The 24,511-nt window shown below is 50.3% G+C and overlaps 1 protein-coding gene across 1 annotated transcript in view; it reads left to right on the forward strand.

Annotated features, from left to right (window-relative positions):
- The first annotated feature begins 7,466 nt into the window (after positions 1–7,466).
- Positions 7,467–24,511, forward strand: part of MAPKAPK3 (MAPK activated protein kinase 3) — a 30,019-nt gene continuing 12,974 nt past the window's right edge. Inside the window, exons 1-2 of the mRNA XM_055135601.1 lie at positions 7,467–7,593; positions 7,855–8,131. Of these exons, the coding sequence (XP_054991576.1) occupies positions 7,907–8,131 (225 nt within the window). The 5' untranslated portion in view covers positions 7,467–7,593; positions 7,855–7,906. The remainder of the gene's footprint in view (positions 7,594–7,854; positions 8,132–24,511) is intronic.

The following is a 24,511-nucleotide window of genomic DNA, read 5'->3' on the forward strand; positions in this document are numbered from 1 at the left end:
AGTCAAAAGAATCCGCAGAAAAGCGTTTTTACTGAAAGAGTTGGGGTGGGGGGAAAGCACATCTCCACCTTGTACACCAGTGAGAGCCCCCTCGCTGATCAGTTAGAGAAATGATGACCTACTGGGAGGGGCTGGGAGGGATGGTCAACCTTCTGCTGACCTCACAAAAAAGTCCACATATGAGTTGGCAGAGTTTCCAAAAATGCAGGAGAGAGAATTTGAACTCCACATAGCCCAAAGACAAAATATACGGACAAAGTAGAGGGGCGTAGATGATGAAAACAGGGACACCTGCTCCTGTCTACATGAAATAGTTATTGCTCTCTTTATGCAGACAAGAAGACTGAGTCCTAGACAACAAAATGCCTTGCTTGGAAGTAGCAGGACCAGAGTTTCATTCCAACTACGAGTCAGAAGCCTACTCCTTTCCCTATGCTTTTTTAACTCTCTCATCTGGAGCAGTTTTTAAATTGTTGGGATATGTCCTGTGACGGGAGCTATTCCTGGCTCTGTGTTCTGGGATCATCCTGGTAGTGCTCACGTGGCCTCCCTCATGCAAAGCATGTGCTCAGTCCATTGAGCTACCTTTCTGACCACCAGGTAGCAGCATCTTGAGAGACCACAGGGGCTGTACACATTTCTCCAAGCCTTTGTAACAGATGTGGGGGCCATGGGAGAATTAAAGAAGTGCTAGAGTCCACCTCCCACTCTCTTCCCAGGGTATAATACATTCCTTGATGATAGTATCCAGATTTTACATAGAACACACGGATGTTTGCCCAGGCTGGGACAAAAAAAAAGGTTAATATGAGAAATGACTTCAGAGACCCACTTCTCTGTAAATTTCCTGAAGGGAAGTCCAGCTTTACTGTAGCCCTTTTCCATCTGAGTAAACCTGGCAGGGACAGGTGTGACCTCATGATCCTCTGGTAGGCACCTACAGAATCTAGCATAGGATCCTTCTGTCTGGTGCTCTCTTACCAGGGGGGCCTCCTTGCTATGAAGGTAAAGGAGCTTCACAGCTGCTACATAACAGTGCTAGAATTTGGATGTGGGTCTCTGTGAAACAAATCCTAAGCTCTCCAAGACTCTACCGCTTTTCTCTGTGATTACTTTGCTATGTGTTAATCACTCAGGAATTTCTAGCCCCATTTCACTGTTTGCCTATCACATATTGTTCCCTTTATACAGGTAAGGAAACAGATATAGAGAGGTGACAGCATTTTTGTTTGTTTTTTGTTGGAGCCACACCCACTAGCTCTCAGGCCTTACTTCTGGTTCTGACTCAGGAACACTTGGGGGGCTTGGGGGACCATTTCTGGTGCTAGGGATTGAACCTAGGTTGGTTGCATGCAAGACAAGTGCCCTATACTTATCCCTTGTATAATCTCTCTGACCTGAGAGGGGACAGTTTACCGTAAGAGGCAGACAGGTAGATAGAGGGCCCCTGGCAATGGTTTCAGGAAGTAATAAAACCAAGATCTGCTCTAAAGAAGTTAACTTTGTTGCCAGTCCGAAGAAGTATGGAAGCAAGAAGATTGTACCCCTTTGGAGTGGTAGGAATTAGGGTCCAATAAGACACTAAAGAATGCCAGCACCAGGGCTGGATCGATAGCACAGTGGGTAGGGCGTTTACCTCCACGCAGCCGACCCAGGTTTGATTCCCAGCATCCCATATGGTCCCCTGAGCACCGCCAGAAGTAATTCCTGAGTACAAATGCACAGGATAACTCCTGTGCATCACTGAGTGTGACCCAAAAAGCAATAAATAAATAAATAAATAGATAAATAAATAAAAAAGAATGCCAGCACCTGGCCAGAGATGGCTGGACCCTCTGTGGGAGGAGAAACATCAAAATAAACAAAATCCGGCTTAAGAATATGAAAGAAGGGGGGCTGAAGAGTGGGTAGGGTACTTGCCTTGCACAGATAACTCAGTTTGATTTCTCTAAAACACTTTAATTAAAAAAAGAAAACTATGAAAGACTGAAAAAATTCAAAGTTGTTCCTTTTGACACCATTCTGACAAATTTTATCATTACAAAAGGGTCCTAAAAGCAGAGTCAGTTCTGAAAAACCCTATAAAATTCACCTTTCCAAAAGCAAGTCAGGGCATTCCCATTCTGGGATTGCCAGTATTTGAATTTGAAATGTGTTACTTCCTTCTTTTACTTTCTGGAAGTTCCTCTTTTGTCTTCTCACTCATAAATAAAACTACTTTAATTCTCTATTGTCTTCTCTGGAAATTTGGTTTTCTGGTGGGGATTGGGTTACATCTGGCCATGCTCCATGCTCAGGGGTTAAGCCTATTGGTGCTTAGAGGACCATATGCTGTTCCAGGGATGGATAGGAGAGGTCCCATGGCAATGGAATTTCTGAGAAGTAATAAATCCAATAACACTGAAGCTGCAAAAATTAAAGCCTAGGCCTGATAAGATCTTCCTGGCACCCGTGACAGCCCCTGTGGATGTTGAGCCCCACAGAGACACAAACTTCAGCAGAGACAGAGACTACAATTAAAGATCTGAAGGAGATTTATGACACCTGAATGACCTCCACCTCTGCCAGAGAAGCTCCATACCAAGGCATCCCCTCTTAGCAACAACCCTAAACTCTTACCTAGCTAGAAATCCCCACTTGGGGGTAGGTTGGAGAAACTATAAAAGTCACCTTGAACGAAGGAAGGGTGTGCATATGCTGCCTGAGCCCATGTACTGCTTATGTCTACATGGCCAAGCACATGTGGTACCTGGGCACATGGGTTATGTCACCTGCATCTCCTGTCTTGAGATGCGTGCTGAGGCTCTCTCTTTGGAGAAGCCCACCTTCTTCCTTGGGTGTGTTACTCTCTCACTTTCTCTCCTTCCTTCCCCTTCCTGAAAACTGCCAAATAAGGTCTGCTTTTACTTCACTGTTCATCTACTCCTGAAATTCCTTTCTGCGAGGAAGACAAGTGCCTATAAACCCTGAATAAGGCGTAGGGCTGACTCTTCTTTCCTGCAAAGAGCAATTCCTTGCTCCATCCTGAGTCCCAGTCTTCCCAGCTGATCCCTGGGTGGCAGAGGTAGATCTGGACAAAGTGATTATCTGTCTCTCCTCTCTGCCTCACATAAACTACCCATGGGGGCCCACAGACTTCAGGATTGCCAATCTTTCACTTTGGAATGTGTAACTTCCTTCTTTTACTTTCTGAGAGTTCCTCTTTTCTCACTTATAAATAAAACTACTTTAATTCACTGTTGTCTTCTCTGGAAATTTGTTTTTTTTTTTTTTTTTGAGGGGATTGCGGGGTTATGTATGACAATGGTCAGGAATTACTTCTTTTTTTTTTCTTTTTGGGTCACACCCAGTGATGCACAGGGGTTACTCCCGGCTTTTGTACTCAGGAATTACTCCTGGCGGTGCTCAGGGGATCATATGGGATGCTGGGAATCGAACCCTGGTCAGCCACATGCAAGGCAAATGCCCTACCTGCTCTGCTCCAGGCCCCGTTAGGGATTACTTCTATTGGTGCTTAAGGGACCATATGTTGAGCCAGGGATGGAGCCAGAGTCCCCAAGTGCCTTACCTCCTGTACTATCTTGAGGCCCTTCTAGTGAGTTTCTTTCGAGGGGAGGTGACAACTTGAGAAACCTGGGTGAGGTCAGGACTGACTTTCTTCTCCTGCAAAGAGCATTCCCTTCCTCCTGCCTGAGGCAGCAGCTCCCCCAAAACTCAGGTGGTGGGGACCAGTTTCCATCTTGCATAGACCAAGTGGATCTCAGATGTAGTTTGACCACTACCTTGTGGGGCAGGAGGGACCCTATTGTCCATGCCCAGGCGCTTAGGGCAGATTTACCATTCCTCAACTCTCAGGAACTTCCCTGGGGAGACTGAGGTAGGTTAAGTTAGGACAGTAGCATCTCTACTGAGGTCACTATCTGTCTGGCTCCCTCAATCTCCGCTCACATCACTTAACCCTCACAGCTGGGGCTACCATGACAACTGCACAAATGCTAAGAATTCTCCAGGTTCTACTGGGAAGTAGTGAAGCTTCCCACTCTCACTACAGGCAATGTCAACACTGCCGGCTTTCCCTAGAAAGCTGTGACATTCTGTGTGTAAACTTAACTGTCTCAAGGTTCTGAGCCTCTAGGCTCTGTGAATCTGACAGCCTATGCACCTTACCTGCTTTGTGGGAACAGCAGTGCTTTTTTTTTTTTTAATGAAGCAAAATAATTTTTCATTTAAAGAAATTTGCTTAGAGACATGTGAGGGGAAAGAAAGAGAGAGAAATGTATTGAAGAGAGAACACTGTTTCTTCCCCCCTCCTGATGCCTGCCTGCTCTAGATTTTGGATCCTCCAGGCCATCTCATTATCATCACTCCTGATCTGGCTGCTCCACACTAACCCTAGGTCTGACTTGTGGCCCACACTGCCACCCAGAGGCAAGTTTTCAGATTCTTCCTTTTAGATTAATCTCTCCCCCAAATTGATGACCTCTTCCATCATCCACCTAGAAAAGTCGAAAGACTCTAAATCATGGTTTTTCCTCAAAGACTCATTTGGTTCCTATATTGTTACCAAGCACAGGCTCTTCTCTCCCCAAAGGACAGTTCACAGAAGTGTGGCTTATACGTATGTGTTTGTGTGTGTATGTGTGTGCGTGTGTGTGGGTGCGCACTCAAGGGAGGATTCAGCAAGCCCCAGGTACTCACTGGACCTCTTGGGCATTATAGGTTGTTCCAAAGGCACCTCAGACTATCTCCACGATATACCTCCCCAGAAGATCCCCCTGGTAGAGCTTGAATGATCACATGTGGCACAGGGATCTAACTGGGTCAGCTGCATGCAACACAAATGCTTTACCCCCTGTATTATCTCTCTAGCCCCTATAACTAAATTTTTTTTTTTTTTTGCTTTTTTGGGTCTCACCCGGCGATGCACAGGGGTTACTCCTGGCTTTGCACTCAGGAGTTACTCCTGGCGGTGCTCAGGGGACCATATGGGATGCTGGGGATCGAACCCGGGTCGGCCGCATGCAAGGCAAACGCCCTACCCGCTGTGCTATCGCTCCAGCCCCTATAACTAAATTTTTTAATAAAAAGGGTTAAGTTCAAAGATTCAATTAAAATTTTTTAATTTAAAAAATTGTTTGGCGGGGGCTGGAGCGATAGCACAGAAGATAGGGCGTTTGCCTTGCATGTGGCGGACCCGGGTTTGATTCCCAGCATCCCATATGGTCCCCTGAGCACCGCCAGGAGTAATTCCTAAGTGCAGAGCCAGAAGTGACCCCTGTGCATCGCCAGGTATGACCCAAAAAGCAAAAAAAAAATGTTTGGGGGTTTGAGGGCCGCACCCAGAAATGTTTGGAGGATACTCCCAGTTCTATGCTCAGGGGTCACTCTTGATGATACTCAGGGGAGCATGTAAATAAAATAGAATTATTGTAATCTAAGTATTTTAGAAAATAAAGCATCTTTAGAGACTACAGCGTACCTTGGCTGTGGTGGTGAGGAGCTAGCCTGCATCATCAGTGGTCTGGTCTTCTGCTTTTGAGTGTGAGCCTGTCTGTCCAGAAAGAGGTTTAGCTTGGTTTACCTGGTCTAAGCCAGTGGCCTCTCCTTCGCCTAAGCAGTAGAAGCTTCCAGATCACAAGGCTTCCTCCAAGGTGATGAGATTTTTTTTCTTTTTCTTTTTGAGTCCCCCCCAGTGATTCTCAGGGGTTACTCCTGCCTCTGGGCTCAGGAATCACTCCTGATAGTGCTTGAGGAACCATATGGGATGCCAAGGATCGAACCCGGGTTGGCCACATGCAAGGCAAACACCCTACCTGCTGTACTATTGTGATAGCCTCAGTGATGAGATCTTGGATCAGATTTCAGATGGGGCTAAGACAGAGATCTTAGGTCCAGATGTATATAAAGGGGTGTGTGTTGTGCATGGGAATGCACACATGTATCTCTGTGCCTAAGTAAACATTGTGTTTGTATGTGAATGTGTGAAAACATATTTCTCTCCATGGATTTGGAGAGGAGCAGGGAAATACACGAGAGGAGGCAATGCTTGAATGTGAGAGATGATCCCTAGAGTCATTCTTCAGAGACTGAGGTGGGGACTTGTCCATGGCAGACAAATCTTCCATGACTTGCTTGACCTCTAAGGGCTTGTGTGTTGTGTGTATATATGGGACACAGGATGGGAGTGGCCTTCCCTCCTCCAGCCCATTGAGGTCACAGGATGCCCTTCCAGAGTTTAGTTTGAGAGAAGGGTTCAGTACAGTCAGCTGTGGATCTCATTAGGGCCTTCCTCTCTGAATGATGCTAGTTTGAAGGTCATCTCAAGGAGATATAGTGCACCAGTACAGTAAGTTCCCAATTTCCAGAAACTGCTGCAAGTGCCTCATCATACATACTGGATATATCTGTGCTTTTTGGGTCATGGGAGGGGGGAGACACTCCTAGTCCCCACCGGGGAAGCTAGGAAAAGATTGAGACACAGTGAGATTGAGAAAAAGATTGAGACACGGTGGAATGCAGGCTGCAGTGCCCGCAATCCTGAGTGTAGCCTCTAGATGGCGGCAGAGGCCCGCAAGGAACTTCCCCACAATTTGCACCTTTTCAGTTCCATTCCAGCAGCCTACAGTTTAGGGTTGGGGGTGGAGGTGGGGGATTGCAGAGTAGCACAGATTTTTCTATAGAGACAGCAATACTGTCCTGAAGCTCTCAACAAATTGTTTCTTTTATAGGCTCTCAGTTTCCACATTTGCTAAATAAGTTCTTTAACAGCCCGTGATGGAAAACTGGCTCAAAGTCTACGGAGGGTTTTGACGAGACAGTGTGGGAGGCAAAACGGCAAAGCTAATAGAGAGCATCTCTCTAGGGTAGGAGAAAACCAAATGCCCAAACGTGAAGAGGAAAAGTTGATGAATCTGACCAAATGAGCACTTAGGGTTTCTGGTGTGTACGGATGCTGTGTACCAAGGGTGTGTTTGTGTGTGTGTGTGTGTGTGTGTGTGTGTGTGTGTGTGTGTTTGGGGGCGGAGAGTAGGGGAATCCTCAAGTATATAAGCAGGAGATGGTAGGAGAGAGATGCCCAGATGCTCCGGGGTCGAGAAACATGAATCATGATATGACACTTCATTGGGCATGTTGGCAAAAACTGAGACTTAAGTACGCTGGCTGTAGGTCACCCCTAAGGAGGTCTGAAGCCAGACAAGTGATGCTATAGGGCTCCCAGGCAGGGCACAGAGAAGACACCTGTGGCTCCAAAAGAAACAAAACTTCCCATGCTATCACTTCCTCGATCGCTTGTAATGAACTCTTGGGCTCACACTGTCCACTCGGGACTCGGGTGAGCGTGAACCCGGGTCTGGGCCTCCTGAAGTCCCGCCTCTAGGGCTGTCGCCCCCGCTGGGTCCCGCCTGGCCCTTTAAGGCTGACCCAGCCCTGCCCGAGTCCCCGACGCGCGCGGGGGCGGGGTGGGGGGGGCGGTCACGTGGGTCTCAGGCGGTGCAACTCTCGGCTCAGGGCGCTTTAGCGGCCCGGGACTTCCGCGACCGCCGCCCCTGCCTCTCCCGACCCTGCAGCCGACTCCAGGTGCACCGCCGCCAGGTACGCGATCCTGGGACCCTTCCGCCTCCCGCTCCCCGGCGCCTAAACTCTTCTCTTCTGACAGGTGTCCCGACCGGACTCTCTGGTGCTCGGACTCGCGACCACCGCCCTCTGCGGCCGGCGGGTTCTCTCCAGCAGTTCCCCCTGCGTGCCCTGTCCAGGCACTGATGCGGACCGGAGAACCAGTCCGCTCGGGGGGCTCTTAAGCTGGGTGTGTTGGAGAAGCCTGAGCTGAGCTGACTCTCTTTCCCTCTCCCCCAGGTGACCCTGGACGCGCCAGGCTGGGGGCACTTCTGAGAGCCCCGCGGGGCCGATGGAGGTGGAGACGGCAGAGGAGCAGGGGGTCCCCGCGCCCCCGGCAGGTGCACCCTGCGGACCTGGCCCTACCGGTGCTCCATCCCACGGCGGGCGGTGTGAGCCCAAGAAGTACGCAGTGACGGATGATTACCAGTTGTCCAAGCAAGTGCTGGGTCTAGGTGTGAACGGCAAGGTGCTGGAGTGTTTCCACCTGCGGACTGGGCAGAAGTGTGCCCTGAAGGTCAGTGACCATCTTTGCCACGTGGGTGAGCAGAGGGCCCCACGGTAAAGGTCTGCGGGTGCAGGCATTGTCCTTGGACCTTGTGTACTGCTAAGCTGCTTACTCTCAACACCAAGTTCCACTCATGGGTTCTTTCTAAAGACAGGTTCCTGGTCCTTTCTGCTTTACGAGGGGAGAAACTGAGGCTTAGCCTAGTCAAACTCTGGGTGTCCCAAGGAGCAAGGGCGGAGCCAGTATGGGGACAGCCTGCCCTACCCGGAAGCAGGAGAGGAGTAATTCCCAACTGAGGTTCTGGCTGGGACTAAGGTTTAGGCCCAAGGTGGGAGTGGCTTGCTCGGCTGACTTCCTTAAGAAGCTCTTCTAAACGGTCTGGGCTGGGGTTCTTCCTGGCCCAGGCTGAATCCCACCGAGACTTTGGGAGTAGGAAAGTTGAGGCTGCTTCCTCTTGTGGCTCTTTGGGCTCTTGCCTCCCTGGGCAGGAATGGTGAGACTGACTGGAGGACAAGGCAATACCCATCACGGCTGGCACGGAAGGCTGCTAATGGGGTCCTTCTGAGTCACTTATCCCTTGTTGAAAGGGACATGCCCTGTTCCAAGCATGATCCACCCTTGTTCCTGGGCAGAGGACAGGCCCATCATCTTGCTGGGTCAACACCACAGGATGGCTAGAGCTTGGCTGATCCTTACTGGATTTGGTGGAATCAGGGAATTCTGAGGGTGGCTGATCTAGTCATGTAGTTCTGCCTGGAGTCATATCATTCTGAGTTCAAACCAGACCCCATGCCCACAGTCCCTTGAATCTCTCATCACTGGGAACTTAACTGCAACTTTTATCAGTGGCCACCTGGATGGACAAAGCAAGGAAACTAACTTCTGAAAGTTATTGCAGAGCAAAGGATCTTCCTGTTTTACAGATATTGCAATTATGATCCTGTATGTAGAGTTTTGTAGATATGAGTCTAATTTCCAGCCTGAATTTGCCAGCTCTTTGAAATTAGAACCTTGAAACCAGGTTTATCTCTGTTCAGGGAGGAAAGGGGATTTATGTGTACTTGGTAGGATTAATGATACATGTAGGGTGATAAGAAGGGGATGGTCCATACCGAGAGAAGGACCCAATATCTGTAGACTATTAGCAGGGTCTGTGTCTTTCCCAGAGGTATGTGGACTGATGGGAGGGGGTCATGTCCTCGGGTGGTCTTGGAGGGAACATGAGGTTGGGTCTGGAGGAGGTTCAGGCTCGGCTGGTTCCACTTTTCCACCTTCTGACACTATAGTGGAGTGGAGTTAGGGGATCCATAAAAAAGGGAATGCCCTCAGTCCTTCATCTTCTGAGGGAGGACGGGACTAAAAGGATACAAGTGAGACTCTTGACCCTCTTCTTCAGCCTCATCTGAGGAACTCCTTCTCCTGTGCTTGAACTTGGGGGCAACTGAAGCCAGGAAGCTGCTGTGTGTGTGTGTGGTGGTGGGGGTGGGGATGAGGAGGGATGAGGGGAGGTAGGAGGGCACTTCCTGTGGTGTTCAGGGGTTGCTCCTGGCTCTGTGTTCTTGACAGTGTATGGGAGACCATATGGTATCAGGGATCAAATCTGGACCTCTTACATGCAAAGTAAGTGCTCTAGCCTGTTGAGCTCTCCCTCTAGCTCCCAGAGGATTTCTTCTTAAAACCAAGACCTGGGCCCTATGAGCAGGGCTGAGCTGTGACCAGCTTCTGTTCTCATTGCCATGAATGAGGCAGGAGGGAGTGGGAGATCAGAGTTCAGGACCAGTGGCACTAGCTTCTAGAAGGGCCATGCCTAGGTCTTCTCTGTAGGTGCTGTGTCTGACAAGCAACTTCCAGAGTGTATCCTCTGAATCTAAACCCTCAGTGCCAACCGGAGACTGGGGCAAGCCTAGAACAGATCCCCCTGTGGTACGCCACTCAGCAGTAAGGTGAGTGTGGCTAGGGCTACTTGCTTGGGACCTTCAGAACCTGCCCTAAATTAGCACTCTAAGGACACAGGATCTAATGACCTCACCCCCTGCCCTTGTGTGTGTGTGTGTGTGTGTGTGTGTGTGTGTGTGTGTGTGTGTGTGTTAACCATGCCCGGAAATACCTACCTAGCCAGGCAGGTCCTCACCATCTTCCAAGATGGGAGGAGCCCAATCTCCTTTCACCATGGTGGTGGTGGCTTTCACCATGAGGAGGAAGGCAGCATATTTCTGCTTCTAGCCTTGGGACCCTTTCCAGGAGGGACAGAACCTTGGGGCCTTGGCACAAAGGGGGCTGTGTCCAGGTAGCTCTGCCAGTTCATGAGTCAATTTGATCTTTTTTGCATGCTCTCTTTCTGACCTGCCCCAGGTTAGCCTAGTGGAGGCCCAAGTTCTGTATCTTTCTGCCTCCCCTGTCCTGTCCCCAGGTTCCCAGGCCAGCTTGTCTTGATAGCTTAGGTCATTCATTCAGGTCATTTCTGCTTTGCTCGGTGGTCCAAGTCTTGGTGGTCCAAGTGCCCTGGCCGCTTTCCCTGCCCATCCTCTCAGTCCTGTTACTTGAGTTAGAGAGTGCTAAGCATGAAGCCTGGAATGCAGCAGATACTCATAAAGCAGGAAGAACTGTGGTTGCTGTCCCGTAGCTATCACTATTTGATGAGAGCCCTAAAGGAGCAGTTCTCTCTTTTTTTTTTTTTTTTTTTTTTTTGCTTTTTGGGTCACACCTGGCGATGCACAGGGGTTACTCCTGGCTCTGCACTCAGGAATTACTCCTGGCGGTGCTCAGGGGACCATATGGGATGCTGGGAATCGAACCCGGGTCGGCCGCGTGCAAGGCAAACGCCCTACCCACTGTGCTATTGCTCCAGCCCCAGCAGTTCTCTCTTTTCAAAGGAACTGGGCCTCTCCCCCTTTCCCTCAGCTGCTGACCACTGGCATGGCCTTACTCAGTCAGCAGCTCCCTCCCTAACCCAGCTTCCACAGTGAATAGAATTCTTCCATTCTCCACTGTGAGCACTTGCTGCTGTGCCCTTGGCAGGAACTGGAGAACAGACTGCCAAGTACAGGAGGCAGGGAGCTGTCCCCTCCCAGGCCTAACTGGTTAATTGGCACCCCTCAGCTTCATTTCTTACTGGGTACAGCCTTGCAGATCTGTTCCCAAAACCTCATCTGAGACCCAGCTCCTTCTCCTTATCTCATAGTTGAACCCAGAATTAGTGGTCAGAGTCACATGACTTGATTGTCATTGGGATGAGGAATTGTAACTGAGGCCAGAGTCCCATTCCCTTATGACTTTCTACCCAGCCTGCTTGTGGTCCTTAGCTTCCTGGCAGGCAGACACCACCATGGTACTAAGATAAGCAAGCGCCATAAAAGGCCTTGGGGAGACGTTGGCGGGCAGATGGAGTCTTCCCGTGTCTGCTCTCTGCACTCTGAGGCTGGGACCCTTTCCCCTCCAGCTGCTGGGGTAGCTAAGAGGCCTGTGGGATTCTCAGTGCCCCCTCTTCCCTTATTAACCAAAGAGAGTGGAGTGGTTGGTTTGGGTACACATGCCTCAGAGCTCTCTGCCTGGCTCCATGGGTGGGGCTGACCTGTTGGAGCGGGTGCCGAGCTGGATTTCAGGCTCGGGTGGGGCTGCCAGCAGGCCAAGTACTTTCTCATTTGGCAGCTGCCACCCCTCACTTGTCTCCAGACCGGTCAGATCAGCCCTTACAGGGCCACCTGGTTCTGAGTTAACACAGCAGAAAATGTGGAGGGACTCATGGCCCCGTGCAAAGGAGTCGCCGGTAGTGGTTTCACAGTACCTCAACTAACTCTAGCCCCCTATTCTGTCCTCCTGAAAGGAAAGAATCTGGGGAGCTCAGCTTGCGGTACACTCTGCAGCCAGGGGTGGGCATTCACCTTTAAAGGGAAACCAGTAAACCCCCAGGAAGGCAAAGTCTATGGAAAATGACTTTGAGATTTGGGCTTCAGAAGGATGCTGGCCTCTTCCTCCAGATTCAACTCAGAATGAGTTGAATGAGCTGCCTTGCCCAGCTCAGCCCCCAATGAACCTGCTGGCGTTTGCCCCCATGGCCTCTCTCCCCAGCTCTTCTCATTTTCGGGGACTCTGTGCCTGAGAGTGGACGGGTGGTGGTTCCTGAGGCCAGCATTCAAGGATCCTGATAACAGCGGGCCACCTAGAAAGACTATGTGAATAGTAGCAAGCTTTATACATCTGGGGCCCTCCTAGCCCTCCCTGCAGTGTCTGGAGTGCCACAGGCAGGAGGTCAGCATGGTGAGAAGAAGTTATATCTGGGCTCAGAGCCACGGAGTCTTCCTAAAAAAAACCTGCAGCTTTATTTTATTTTATTTTTTCTGAGTAAACTTATTCTTTTTTTTTTTAATTTTATTGAATCACCATGTGGAGAGTTACATAGTTCTCAGGATTATGTCAATTATACAATACTCAAACACCCTTCCCTTCACCAGTGCCCCTATTCCATCACCAACCACCCCAGTATACCTCGCGCCCCCCCCATCCCCGCCCTTGTAATTGATAAGTTTCACTTCGTTTACACTTTATCTTGGTTACATTCTATGTTTCAACACATAAGTCGCTATTGTTGCTGGGGTTTCAAACAAGTCCCATTGTTTGTTACATAACTTTTCTATTTTTTCCCCCCTCGTCCCGTGCCACCGAATTCACGCCTGTTTAGTATTCACCACGCTGCCTGACAAAGGAAAAAAAACCGGAAAAGATGGTTATTTCCTGTCATCAGCCGGCGTGGGGCTCTGGCTTAGTTGATAGTCTGGTAGAAAGTCTGCAGTTTCTGGAACCAAAAGTAGTCTGCTGGTATTGGCCCCGACTCGAGATTCCACCAGCGTCCCGCTGTTCCATGTACATAATACTTTATTCCCTTGTATCCCATTCCCATGCCACCAAGTCCGTGTCAACTTAATGGACATTATACATACTTAAAGAGAGTGCAGCCACATGGGCTTTCCCACTTTGCCGCGCCCGCCGCTCCAGTATGACTGAGGAGGACAAGGGAGCTTTCCCACTTCCGCCCGTGCGGGGGCCCGGTATTTCTCTAGGTTTTCCCATCTTATGAGCACCATAAAAGGGTAAAAGATTGTAGCGATAGAATTTCAGGCAGAATTTTCCCTGGACTTTATACAGAAACCCAAAACCGCGCGGCCGCAGCAGCGGCCTCGCGACCTAATGTCATCTAATCATCAGCAATATGAAATGGTTCCCTTTTAATGGGTCGGACTTTGGTGGGAAACCCTAATAAGAATAGTAAGTTTTTTGTTGAAATATTGAAGGCAACCAAAATGGTAGCCATCTCTCTAGATTGAACTAAGCCATATCCCCACGCCAGCTGAGAAGAAATATCCTTCTTTCTGGGGAAGAAACGCGGCGTGGCGTTAACCATAGTATGATGTCCAAAAACTGCAGCTTTAATCCAGGTCCAAGAGCGTGTGCTTGACAGGCGGCCTAGGTGAGGTTGGGAGAGCTCAGCTCCAGCTCTGAAGCTCATTTCCTTACTTCAGTCCAATATCCTGGAAGGTGACCTCAATGGACCTACTGGCCAGGCTTAAGGCTAGGGGACAAACTTGGGGAACCCCAGAGGGAAAGAAGAGCTCTGAGGAAGAAGAGACATTTGTGTAGGAATGTGAAGGTAAGGAGAAAAGGTGGGCCATGATTACCCGTCTCCATTTGGCCACAGCTGAGGTTCATGTATCTCCCCATCAGAGGCCTATCTGGCTTTGGTACCGTCTTGCACTAGAGGTAAAAGTTACTCCCTCCTTCCTCCAGAGCTCTCTTTTATAACATCACCTGGACCCCAGGAGAAGCACTGTTTTTTGGGGTGCTGAGGACATCTGTTTCCCCAGGCAGTCATTGTTCAGGTTGTGCAGTGGGGTCTGGTGTGTCTCTGCTGAGGTTTGCATTTGGGGTTTGCTGTTTTCTGAAAAACTTTGCTCTTTTCCTACTTATAGTCTGACATTCTCACTGACATCCCAGGACATCACCAGGGGAGGCGTGTGAGAAGAGCCGCATGTGGGACATATGGCCCTGCAGCGCTCCGGCCTCCCTTGGTCCCAGCTGGTGGCTGACTGCTATATGTTGAGAGGTGATGGTTAGCCAGCAGGGGCTGAAGATGATGCCATCCCTAGATGAGGGGACGTTCCCAGCACACTCCTGCCCTAAGAGCAAGAGCGGACCAGAGTCCTTCCTGCACAGCTTCCCAGCTGCTGCCAGGGTTCCCAAATATTCTCAGGGGAACATCATTCTGCTGCCCTTGCTGCCATCTCTTGGAGATCTGGTGTGGCCCCACAGGGGAGACAGCCTGGGGTTCAGAAGGAGCGGTGCTCAGAGCTCCAAATCCTTCCCCCCAAGTGGTCTCAAACAGAAGACATTTTCAAGATCTTTCACCAAGGCATTGTGTTGGGGTTGCAGTTGAACCCTGCATTTGAACATGTGACAAGGAGCAGGATCCAGCCTCAGCGGTCATAGCTGTCCCCTTGTTTGTGCTTTGAGACAGCACAGTCAGAAGACAACCTCCGAGGTTGGGGTTCTCATTTGGGGTGGTCTGGGTACCCCTTTTGCCCCTGTGGCACAATATTGGTCTATATGAGGACTGATACTTGGGCTCCTTCTGCATTTGGGAAATGGATAGAGCTTCCACACCTTGTTTGGGGCATGTTTGGGGTCTGAGCTTCTGTCCACCTTCCTTCCCTTTTGGAACTGAGTGGATTAGGCCTGTGTAATTGTGGTTATAATTCTGTGATGTGAGAACCATGGTAGTTATGCCTAGAGCAGGAGTGTGTAGGCTCTGTTGGGGGGAACAAGGAGCCTTTTCGCCACTGGACAGGCCAGAGACTCCCCAAGTATTGATTTGGGTAGGGACGCTTTTGGCTATCAGAGATGCCTTTTTTCTGTTGACAGGGGAGCCCTCTGGTTGCCTTCACTTTGAAGTACTTTCTCTCCGTCTCCTCTGCTTCCTGTTCTCATTTCTTCTTTCCTGCTGTTGTTTCTCATGCTGTCATTCAGTCTCTCCTCTGCAGCTTTGGCGCTCTTTCTCTGTCTCATGGGTTTTAGGGATAGCTATGTCCCCTCTTTGCAGCCTGGCAGGCTGAGACCAGGTGGAGGATATATGGGGGCTGGTTAGGTGCTCAGGATTCACTCTCATTACCCTGAAATTACCACCAGGCCCCAGCTAAGGTGGGGATGGGACAGGGAAGAGATGGGGCCTGAGCGGATGCCTGGTCATAACCATGTCACTCACCGTGTCCCCGCTTGCTGCAGGCAGCCTTGGCAGTGAGAGCAGCGGTGTCAGGGGCATTTGGGCCAAGCTGTAACCTGAGGAATCCCCTGTGGTGTGTGACTGTCGCCTGTGCAGTCTGTTCTCCTTTTATGGCTCAGTGTTCTAAGGCTTTTTCTGGGGAGACAGTGAGGGACCAGGAGCATTAGGACTCCCAGGGGTACCCTGACTGGGGTGGGGGAGAGAAGAAGCTGGGGTCTGACTTAAGCAGGGGCCTCTGGGCCAGCCTGAGCACCTGCCTCCATCTGACCCAGGCAGAACTGACTCTGCACTGACCCCTGACTAGCCAAGTGAGCATCACTGAGTAGTCAACTCTATCCTGCACCCCTCTCCGACGCCTGCACCTCAGTGCAGCTCAGAGGCTATTGTCAGGAACATGAGGGCCCAGGCCTTGGCCTGCCATAGCCGTCACCTGCTTCCTAAGGGCTTGGGCTCCATGTGGGATTCATAGCTTGTTCTCAGGATGTCCCAACACACTCCTTCCTTCCCCCTTTTCTGAATGTGACAGAGGGGCTGAAGGGCTGCCCTCTGCACTCTCTGCCAGGGTTGGGGGATGGGGATAAGAGCACCCAATTATTCCCTGAGTGCTTCCTCCATGACGAGCACAGAACCAGCATGATCTGAGAGTGGCCTGTCATCACCTGTGTGTCATGAAGACAGAGGCTCTGTCTCAGGGCCACAGGGCAGGGACATGCCTAGGCTGGTCCTGCAGCCATCACTCCCACTGTAACAGGCTCAGTCTCCCTCCTTCCCCAAGTCCCAGTCTTCCTCCTGGTAATGTGAGGTCTTTGCTCTGCCAAGGGGTCCCTTGGTGGCTGTGAAGACTCTGGGTGGGCAATAACTGAGGTGTTGCTGGGCAGCAGGTCCACCTGGCTTCTTGCTGGGGCTACTCTTGGAGGCTGGTTACCTGGAGACTGGCTAGAGGGTGCCCCAGGGTGGCTCTGCTAAGCCAGTGAGCTAACTGTGTTCCCAGGAGAACAGCCCGCTGGGGTCTGTGTTCTTCTAGACCAGTGCCCAGGGATTTGGACTCAGCTCTGAAGTCCCCTTGGCTCTGTACTCCATTGCTTGGCTAAGAGTTTGAGTCGGGTGGAGTCTGTACCAGGCTGTGCCTCTACTGGAGGAAGGTGAGTCACCACAGCCCATCCCCATGGCAGAGATGCCCCTCAGTGCTGCCAGACTGCCAGTTTCTTCTCCCAAAGGGTAAGACCTTCCTCTCTCCACTTTCCCCTTCCTTATGGCTCTGGCTCCAGTCCAGAGTCGGAGACTAGGAAAGTTTTCCAGGTGCTGGCTAAGTGTTGGGGCCTTGGAGTGGGAGTGGGCCAGGGGACAAGGGAGCCCAGAACTGATATCCTAGCCTCTCCAGGGAGAGGCCTGAGCAGAGTGATGACTGCCCGCAAAGGGAGTTGCAGGATGGGGATGGATCCATGGGAAGAAGGAGAGATGTGGATGGAGATGGTGGCTTTGGAAAGAATGGCTCTGTGGGATGAGGGCGTAGGGTCAGGATTCCCTGAGCTCTCTGTACCCTGCCTCTGAGGGTGATTTAGTGGGGTCCCTCTGCCCCACAAGCTCCTTTGTCTTACTCCTTTGTCCTTTGTAGTGTCCCCTCCAGGGAGTGACAGACTGGCTGCCATTCTGAGAGCTGGAAGTGTGGGACCCCCATCCACAGAGCTGCCATAGGGGTGTTCCACAACACTCATGAGCCTGGCCATAGCTCTCCTGGCCTGTTCACCTTTTGCTTAGGAAAGGTGTCCCCAGCCTCCCGTGACCCTGTGCTACCTGTGTGGGTGTCACTGGAGCACAGCCAGTGAGCTGGACACAGACTCTGAGGCTGAGGTGGGGTCTTCTCAGGAGGAGGAGCCAATGAAAGAAGATATTTCTGAGATTAGAATGAAACACTTGTATTTGCTAAAATCTTCCAATCATATGATGAAAATGTCCTATTTTTACACTGGCATAGAAGAAACACAACCAGGGAATGTTTCTCCAATTATGTAGCTAATTTTGACAGAAAAAGCCCTATTTTTCCACTCTAAGAAGTTAAAGGGAAATAACAGAAGCTGAATGCTCTGAAAGGCGCTCAGGGAGCACACAGGGCACATGTGTGGCCGTACCCTAGCCTCTGCATGTGGGCTGCATGTGGTCAGAGTGTGGGCTCTGGTCCCACTCACTTATGTACCTTTTAAAAATTATTATTTGTAATTGGAATCACCATGAATCAGAGTTACAAAGTTATTCATGATTGAGTCTTAGGCTTGCAGTATTCTAACACCAGTCCCTTCGCCAGTGTCTCCTTCCCTCCACTAATGTCCTCTGTTTCCCTCTCGCCTCCCCCAGCCTGCCTCTATGACAGGTTCTTTTTTCTTTTTTTCTTTTTGTGGTTTATAATACTGTTGCTGATAGGGTATCATACATATCACTTTACCTCCTTTCATCCAGTTCTTGTCCAAAGTGGCTACTTCTCTCTAACATTTTTGTAGTGTTCCCATCACTGATCTAAACCTACCCCATACCCTCACCCCACCCTAATGGCAAACTTCCTACTAAGAACCTGTTCTCCTGCTCTTCGTTTCTATTGCCTTTGGGCATCAGTTATTCCCCTACTATGTCTCTTTATATTCTGCATATGAGTGAGATCATTCTGTGTCTGTCCCTCTCCCTCTGACTCACTTTACTCAGCATGATACTCTCAGACCCATCCATGAATGCAAATTGCATGACTTCATCTTTTCTTAGAGCCGAGTAGTGTTTCATTGTGTAGATGTACCTTAGCTTCTTTATCCAGTCATGTGCTCTTGGACACTTGGGTTATTTCCAAATTTTTGGCTATTGTGAATAGTGCTACAATGAACATAGGAAAGCAGATGTCTTTTCTGCATCGTGTTTTTGGGGTAAATTCTCAGAAGTAGAATTACTGGGTCCTTTGGAAGCTGAATTCCTAGTATTTTGAGGAATGTCCATATTGTCTTTCCAAAAGGCTGGACCAGTTGGCCATCCCACAAGCAGTGAGTGAGGGTCTCTTCTTCCCTTGCCATCCCCCATCCATTCCAACATTAATTGTTCTTTTTGTTGACTTCCACACTTTTTGGCCTCCAGCATAAGGGGAGTCAGTGCTCTCAGGCCTCTCTTCCCACTGGTAAAGTAGTGCTGATGATTCCATACATGCCTGCCCCTAGGGAGGAGGATGCAGGCCCATCACACGGAGGAGAGTCTGGGGCTCAGGAAGGTCGGGATCTGTGGGGCCTTACACACTTTACAGTAGGGAGCATTGTTCAGCAGGATGCATAGAGGATTAGAGCCTATGAAAGTAACTGCTCTCTGCAGGAGGTGGGTCACTGTGGGCAACAGGGATGTGTCCCCTCCTGCAGTGCACCAGAGCTGAGAGCTGGTTTAGTCCCCTGGTCTGGGTCTCTAGCTTTTAGCCCTGTTTCTCACTCCAGTGTCCCTTCCTTGAACTTGAGCTCAGTACCTTCTCCCTTCCCTGGAGGATCAGAGCCTTTCATAGGAAAACGGGATCCCACAGATTCTTGATTAGTGGTCAGCATTTGTAAAGCCCAGTCTGATTCTGCCTCTGTCAGGACCTGAGACCATATCCTGTGACCTGCTGGGCCAGGTGGAGTAGCATTCGTGAGGTCCCAAGGCTGCCTCTGGACTTCCCCAAGTTTTAGACCAAGAAAGCCACTTAAGGGCCAGACCCTGGGGAATCCTGAAGCCAAGCATCCCCAAGTAAACCTTGAAGGTCATTTTCATGGATAATTCAGTAACCTCTCAGTAGACTCAGGATGCATTTGGCACAGTTCTGATATGAGCTCTTTGTTTTCATTCCATCCTCATGGCCCCCTAGGGACATTTTCTGCATTCCCAGAATGTGCCAGTAAGACTCAGAGAGGTTGAGAGGTCTGCTTAAAGCCACAGGTGAGTGGGGGCTGGGGCTGGCCTCTGCTCTGGCATCCTGGTTTGTCTGATCCAAAGTCCTGTGATCACTGCTGGATCTGTACATGTACCCTGGCCTGGGGTACCAGGACGTCCTACTCCCACTCTTGCCCTGACTATATTCATTGGCAGGTTGTCCCTCTCCTTCACTGCCTGAGAATGCACCTTGGTTTCTTTCTGGAAGGTTCTCTTTATCCCTACCCTTTATCCCCTACCCTCGCTCCCAGACCTGATATTTTTGCCTCCATTCCCAGGTTGTCTGGGGCTGGTGGAAGAAGATTGAAGGAATCTTGTATCCCTGAGGTGTCAGTTTCAAAATGTGTGCTGGCCCCCCTTGTCTGCAGACCTTCCCAGGAAGTCAGTGGACTGGGAGCAGCAGCTGCTCACTCCCCTCGCAGGCGTTCTGGAGGAAAGTGGTTAGCGAGGCTCCCAGCCTACCTGCTGTGCCTTACCCCACCAATACCAGGGAAGCAGGTGTCCTGGATCAGTCCAGAAGGGGAGCAGCTGTTTGGGGTTATTCTTGTTTCTGAATTCCCTCAGGAGAGCTGGACTCCCCCAGCTTGCCTGCTCTGAAAAGAATGTCGGGAAGAAGCACCAAGACCACTTCCCTAGGGCTCTATGTTCTCATTACGCACCCCAGTTTGAAGTAACTCACCCACAAACCCCCAAATCCTTGAGGCCAGAGTGCCTCTGACAGGAGTCTGATCTCCAGGCAGACGTTTGCAGGAGTCAGGAAGGAATGGGTGGACTGGGCACCCTGCTGGGCCTGAGGGCTGGATCCTGGTTCCTGAAGGACTCCTGGGTTCAGCGTGGGCCCATATGTGAACCATGTGACCCGGAGATGCCATAAGTCCTCCTTGAACTTCCATCGCTTTATCTGAAAATGGTGGCTTTTGGAAGGCGGTAGCTAATTGGTATAATTTCCCTGATGCACAGCAGGGACTCTTTGAGCAGGCGCTGTTGTTGCAGTAACCCCCCAGTGGTCGATCTTGGCCTGGAATTGCAATGTCGTGCCAGATTCCGGAAGATTTTTTTTTTTATTTGTTTGTTTGTTTGTTTGTTTGTTTGGTCACACCCAGTGGTGCTCAGGGCTCATTCCTGGCTCTGAGCTCAGGGATCACTTGGGTAACTATATAGGGTGCTGGGGAATGAACCCAGGTGAGATGTGTGCAAGGCAGACACCCTACCCTCTGTACTATCGCTCTAGCCACAGATTCTGGGAGGTTTGGCTGGGCCTTCCCACTTTGCCATGAGGAATGCCATGTCCAAGCCTCATGACTGCACAGATGAGAGGCTATGCATCTATGCTGATGGCCCCCAGAGTTGAATTCAGCTGATCTAGGTTCAGTCTTGAGTCTCTGAGCCAGCCCAGGGACTTTCAGCAAGTTACTTAGCCTCTCAGAATCAGTTTCTCCACAGGGAGAAGAATGTGTTACATCTTCCTGAGGGAGCATGTTTGATGTAGCATTTGGGACCCAGTCCTGAGGCCAGCACAGCTCTGACCCAGCACCAGAGAGAAATGGCTGTTTTGAGGGGACACTAACTCCTAACTCGGACCTCATGCCAGCAGTTCTGAGCATATAGCTCAGGGCATGGTGGTGGTGGGGGGCTGTGTGTGAGTGGTGTCAGATCACATCTCCCTGGAGCATCACCTCTGAGGAGGGAGAGGTAAATGAACAGCATGAGATGAAGGACAGGATCTGGTCAGAACTTAATGAAGTGAGCTTTGATCTGGCGCGATGCCCACTAATCCATAGCTGCAAAATTGGTTCCATTAGCTCCCTTAATGAGCTACAAAAGCTGGAAAATGAGTGTGTGAGAGAATAATGGCACATGTCTGAGGTTCTAATTTGAAACTGTGGCTAAAAACTAAGATTTGACACTTCCGGCAGCTCTCCAAATAGCACCAGTGCTCCTGCGGCGAGCTGAGGGCTGAAGGCAGTGAAGTAGGGGATGGCTCTATTGGAAGATATCAAGGCTCAAAGGAGATTCCTGCTTCTCAGCCCAGAACTCCGGTTTTGTCTACAGCAATCCATCCCTGACATCTGCTTCCAGAGGCGAGGCCAAGCCTGTGGCCTCTGCTCTGAGTGGGCAGAGAAGCCAGCCAAGGCCTCCCAGGCTGGCAAAGGCACTGTGTATGAGCCTGCCTCTCAGCAACTCCTGGCCATAGCAGGGTGGTCTTCACAGTAGCCGTCAAATGATTCCTGCTATTCCTGTGATATCTTAAAAAATTAGAGCAGTGTCCCCAGGGGAAAACGTCCCAAAGTGTCACAGGATGGGAAGCCTGAAGGTATCTTAACTAAACTGGGTTGTTAACACTTGTCAGAGAGGGACTGGGGTAGCTTCAGACTTCTTTTTTTTCTTCTTCTTTTTCTCATTTTCAGCCTTCTTCTGTAGAGATTGGGGAGGCTGGGACTGTATTACAGCTGGTTGGGCATTTGCCTTGCATGCAGCTGACCTGGGTTTGATTCCCTGTGGCCCGAAAACAACATAAACAGTTGGGGGCCAGAGAAACAGTACTGAGGTTAAGGTGCTTGCTTTACGTGTGACCAACTTGGGTTCAATCTCTGATTCCACATATGGACTCTGAACACTGCTGGGTGTGGTGCCCTCCTGCCCCCTGCCAATTTTTTTTTTTAATGAAACAGCACGTAAAAGCTGTAGAATTCGTGTTTTTCTATAACGTAGCATTCTGTTTGGTTCTGCTGCCTGAATGTTTGGCATTGAGCACAGACACTGCAGCTTAAACATCAGGCCAGAAATGTCTCTGGCCAGCATTCTGGCCTGCCCTGCTCAAGGCTGGGTTAGAACCCCGCTCTCCCAAGGTGCAGCTGTCACAGTCCTTGCCTCTCTTCTGTGGCACAGAGCAAAGTGGGAACCCCAGGAAGTCAGAACCCTGATGATGCTTCATCTCACACTGCTAGGTGGAGGGCCACACTGCAGAGCCTCTGGATGGGCTGAGTACTTATGGAGAATCCATCTAGACTTATTGGAATCTCTGCATTGTTCGCAAAATTACTGCTGAAGATGTTGCCAGAATGTTACACTTTCCCTTCATGAAAGGTCTGAAACAAAACTCCTTTTAAAATATATGGTCTTGAAGTTTTTTCCATGAATGTCTCTGTCCTTTCATGGGGTGATAAAATCAGCAGAGCTAACCTAATTTCCTTCTTTTTTTTTTTGAAGTGGGGATGAGAACAACACCTGGCACTGTTTGGGGGTCTCTCTCAATGGGGCTTGGAGGAGGAGGTGGTGGCAGGGATCTAATTCTAGTATATCCTTTGAGCCATCTTCCCAGCTCCCTCATTTTCTTCTTTATGGAGATTCCCAGGAAGTTTAGGATTAAAAGCTCCATTTCTGGTACATTTTATCTTTCTCTTCATTCTATTTTAATTAATTAATTTTGGTATTTGGGCTACACCTGGCAATGCTCAGGGGTTATTCCTGGCTCTGCACTAAGGAATCACTCCAAACGGACTCAGAGAACCATATGAGATGTCAAGGATTATATCAGATTGACCCTGTACAAGGCTGTACTATTTCTCTAGCCACCTGTCTCTTCATCCTAAAGAAACCCTGGTGTGTGTTGTGTGTTTGGATTTTGGAGCACACCCAGCAGTGCTCAGGGATCACTCCTGGTGGAGCTTGGGGGACCATCTAGGGTGCCAGGGATTGAACCTAGGTTGGACACATGCGAAACAAGCACCCTACCCACTGTACTATCCTTCCAGCCCCTGATGTGTGTTTTATTTGGCTTCTGTCACACACTAAAATTCTAAGATGCCTGAAATCCTATGGTCAGTGAGCAGGGCATGTGTGGAGTTACCTTCAGGATAGTGAGAGGAACTAGATCTCTGGCCTCCGGGAGGTTCCCTTTGCTTCAGGACTGATATTACGTAGGCTGTGGGCTCTATGAAATCCAGCATTCATATTTCTTAAATTGCTACTGCCTCAAAGGAGAGAGAGGATCAGTCAGCTCTCTTCCCCCGGAAGGAGTGGGTGTCCCAGCAGAGGCCAGGCTGCAGGCTAATTGGCCAGGAGTGATGTGGGGGAGGCTGCCTGACCAGGCTGTTGGCCTTGGGACTTTGCATGTACTTGAGGCAGGTGGAGATACTATGAACACTTTAACATGAGCTGGGCATGGAGGTGGGCATGTCAGCCTTCCTGGACTGGGAGGTGGCTGGGGAAGGGTGTCAGGCATGGTTCCCAGGGCTGTGTCCTTCCAGAATAGCTGCGGCAGCCCAGCTCTGTCTGATGCTCAAGGAAGGCAGGCAGTGTGCCTTTCTAGGTCGGCCTGACGTGTTCTGACTGGGTTGTGGGAGAGGAGGTCTGAGTGGAGGGATCTGGATCTGGACCTGCTCTTTTGCTTCGGCGAGGCAACCACCAGTAGAGTGGTGGCAGCCAACCCCCCGGGTCTTTCTTGTGTATGCTTCCCTTCTGCCCAGTTTTCTATAATTGATTTGAGAAGGAATGAATGGACAGATTCCTACACCCTAAGAGGAAGCTTGCCTCACAAAGGCTGGAGACACATGTTTACTTCTCCTAGGCTCACCACACACACCCACCACCCCCATACTTCCTATACCCATCCACACACCCTTCCACATACATGTACCCATGTTCCCCTGCATTCACACCCCCACACATGCCCCTGCTCACACGCACATACCTCTGCCTCTATGCTCAGAACAAGTTTCCCGAGTCTTGTGTAAGCTATGGTTTTGGCCAGTGCCTCTCTATCTGGGAGCCACCCCCTCCTCTCATTTCCCCTTAGGGAGGGGGGTTGTCTGGATCCTCTTTCAAAAGCCCTGCTCTCCCTGTTTCAGCCTTGCCATGGTCCAGCCTGGTGGCCCCAGGGCAGTGACTTCATCCCAGGAGTCTGTCCTCAATCTGTAAATTGGGCCTGAGGTCCCCTCCCTGTTTGCCTCACTGGGTGGCACTCTTGGCATTCCCATGAGATAAGGGAAAGGAAAGTGTTTTGTAAACTGCAAATTGTTTTCCAAACAGGCAAGTGCTTCTGTTGTTTTCCTAGTTCCTGAACTCAAGAATTCCTCCACCTCTGTGAAAACCCTCTGGTGGGTGGTAAGGGAGGGGACACAGCTCAGAGGCTGTGGGGTGGCCTGGCAGGTTCTGAGACTCTCCTTCCGTCTGGTGTTGTGGGAGTGGCACCA

The sequence above is a fragment of the Sorex araneus genome, chromosome 4, assembly GCF_027595985.1.
Source record: "Sorex araneus isolate mSorAra2 chromosome 4, mSorAra2.pri, whole genome shotgun sequence".
Classification (NCBI taxonomy): Eukaryota; Metazoa; Chordata; class Mammalia; order Eulipotyphla; family Soricidae; genus Sorex; species Sorex araneus.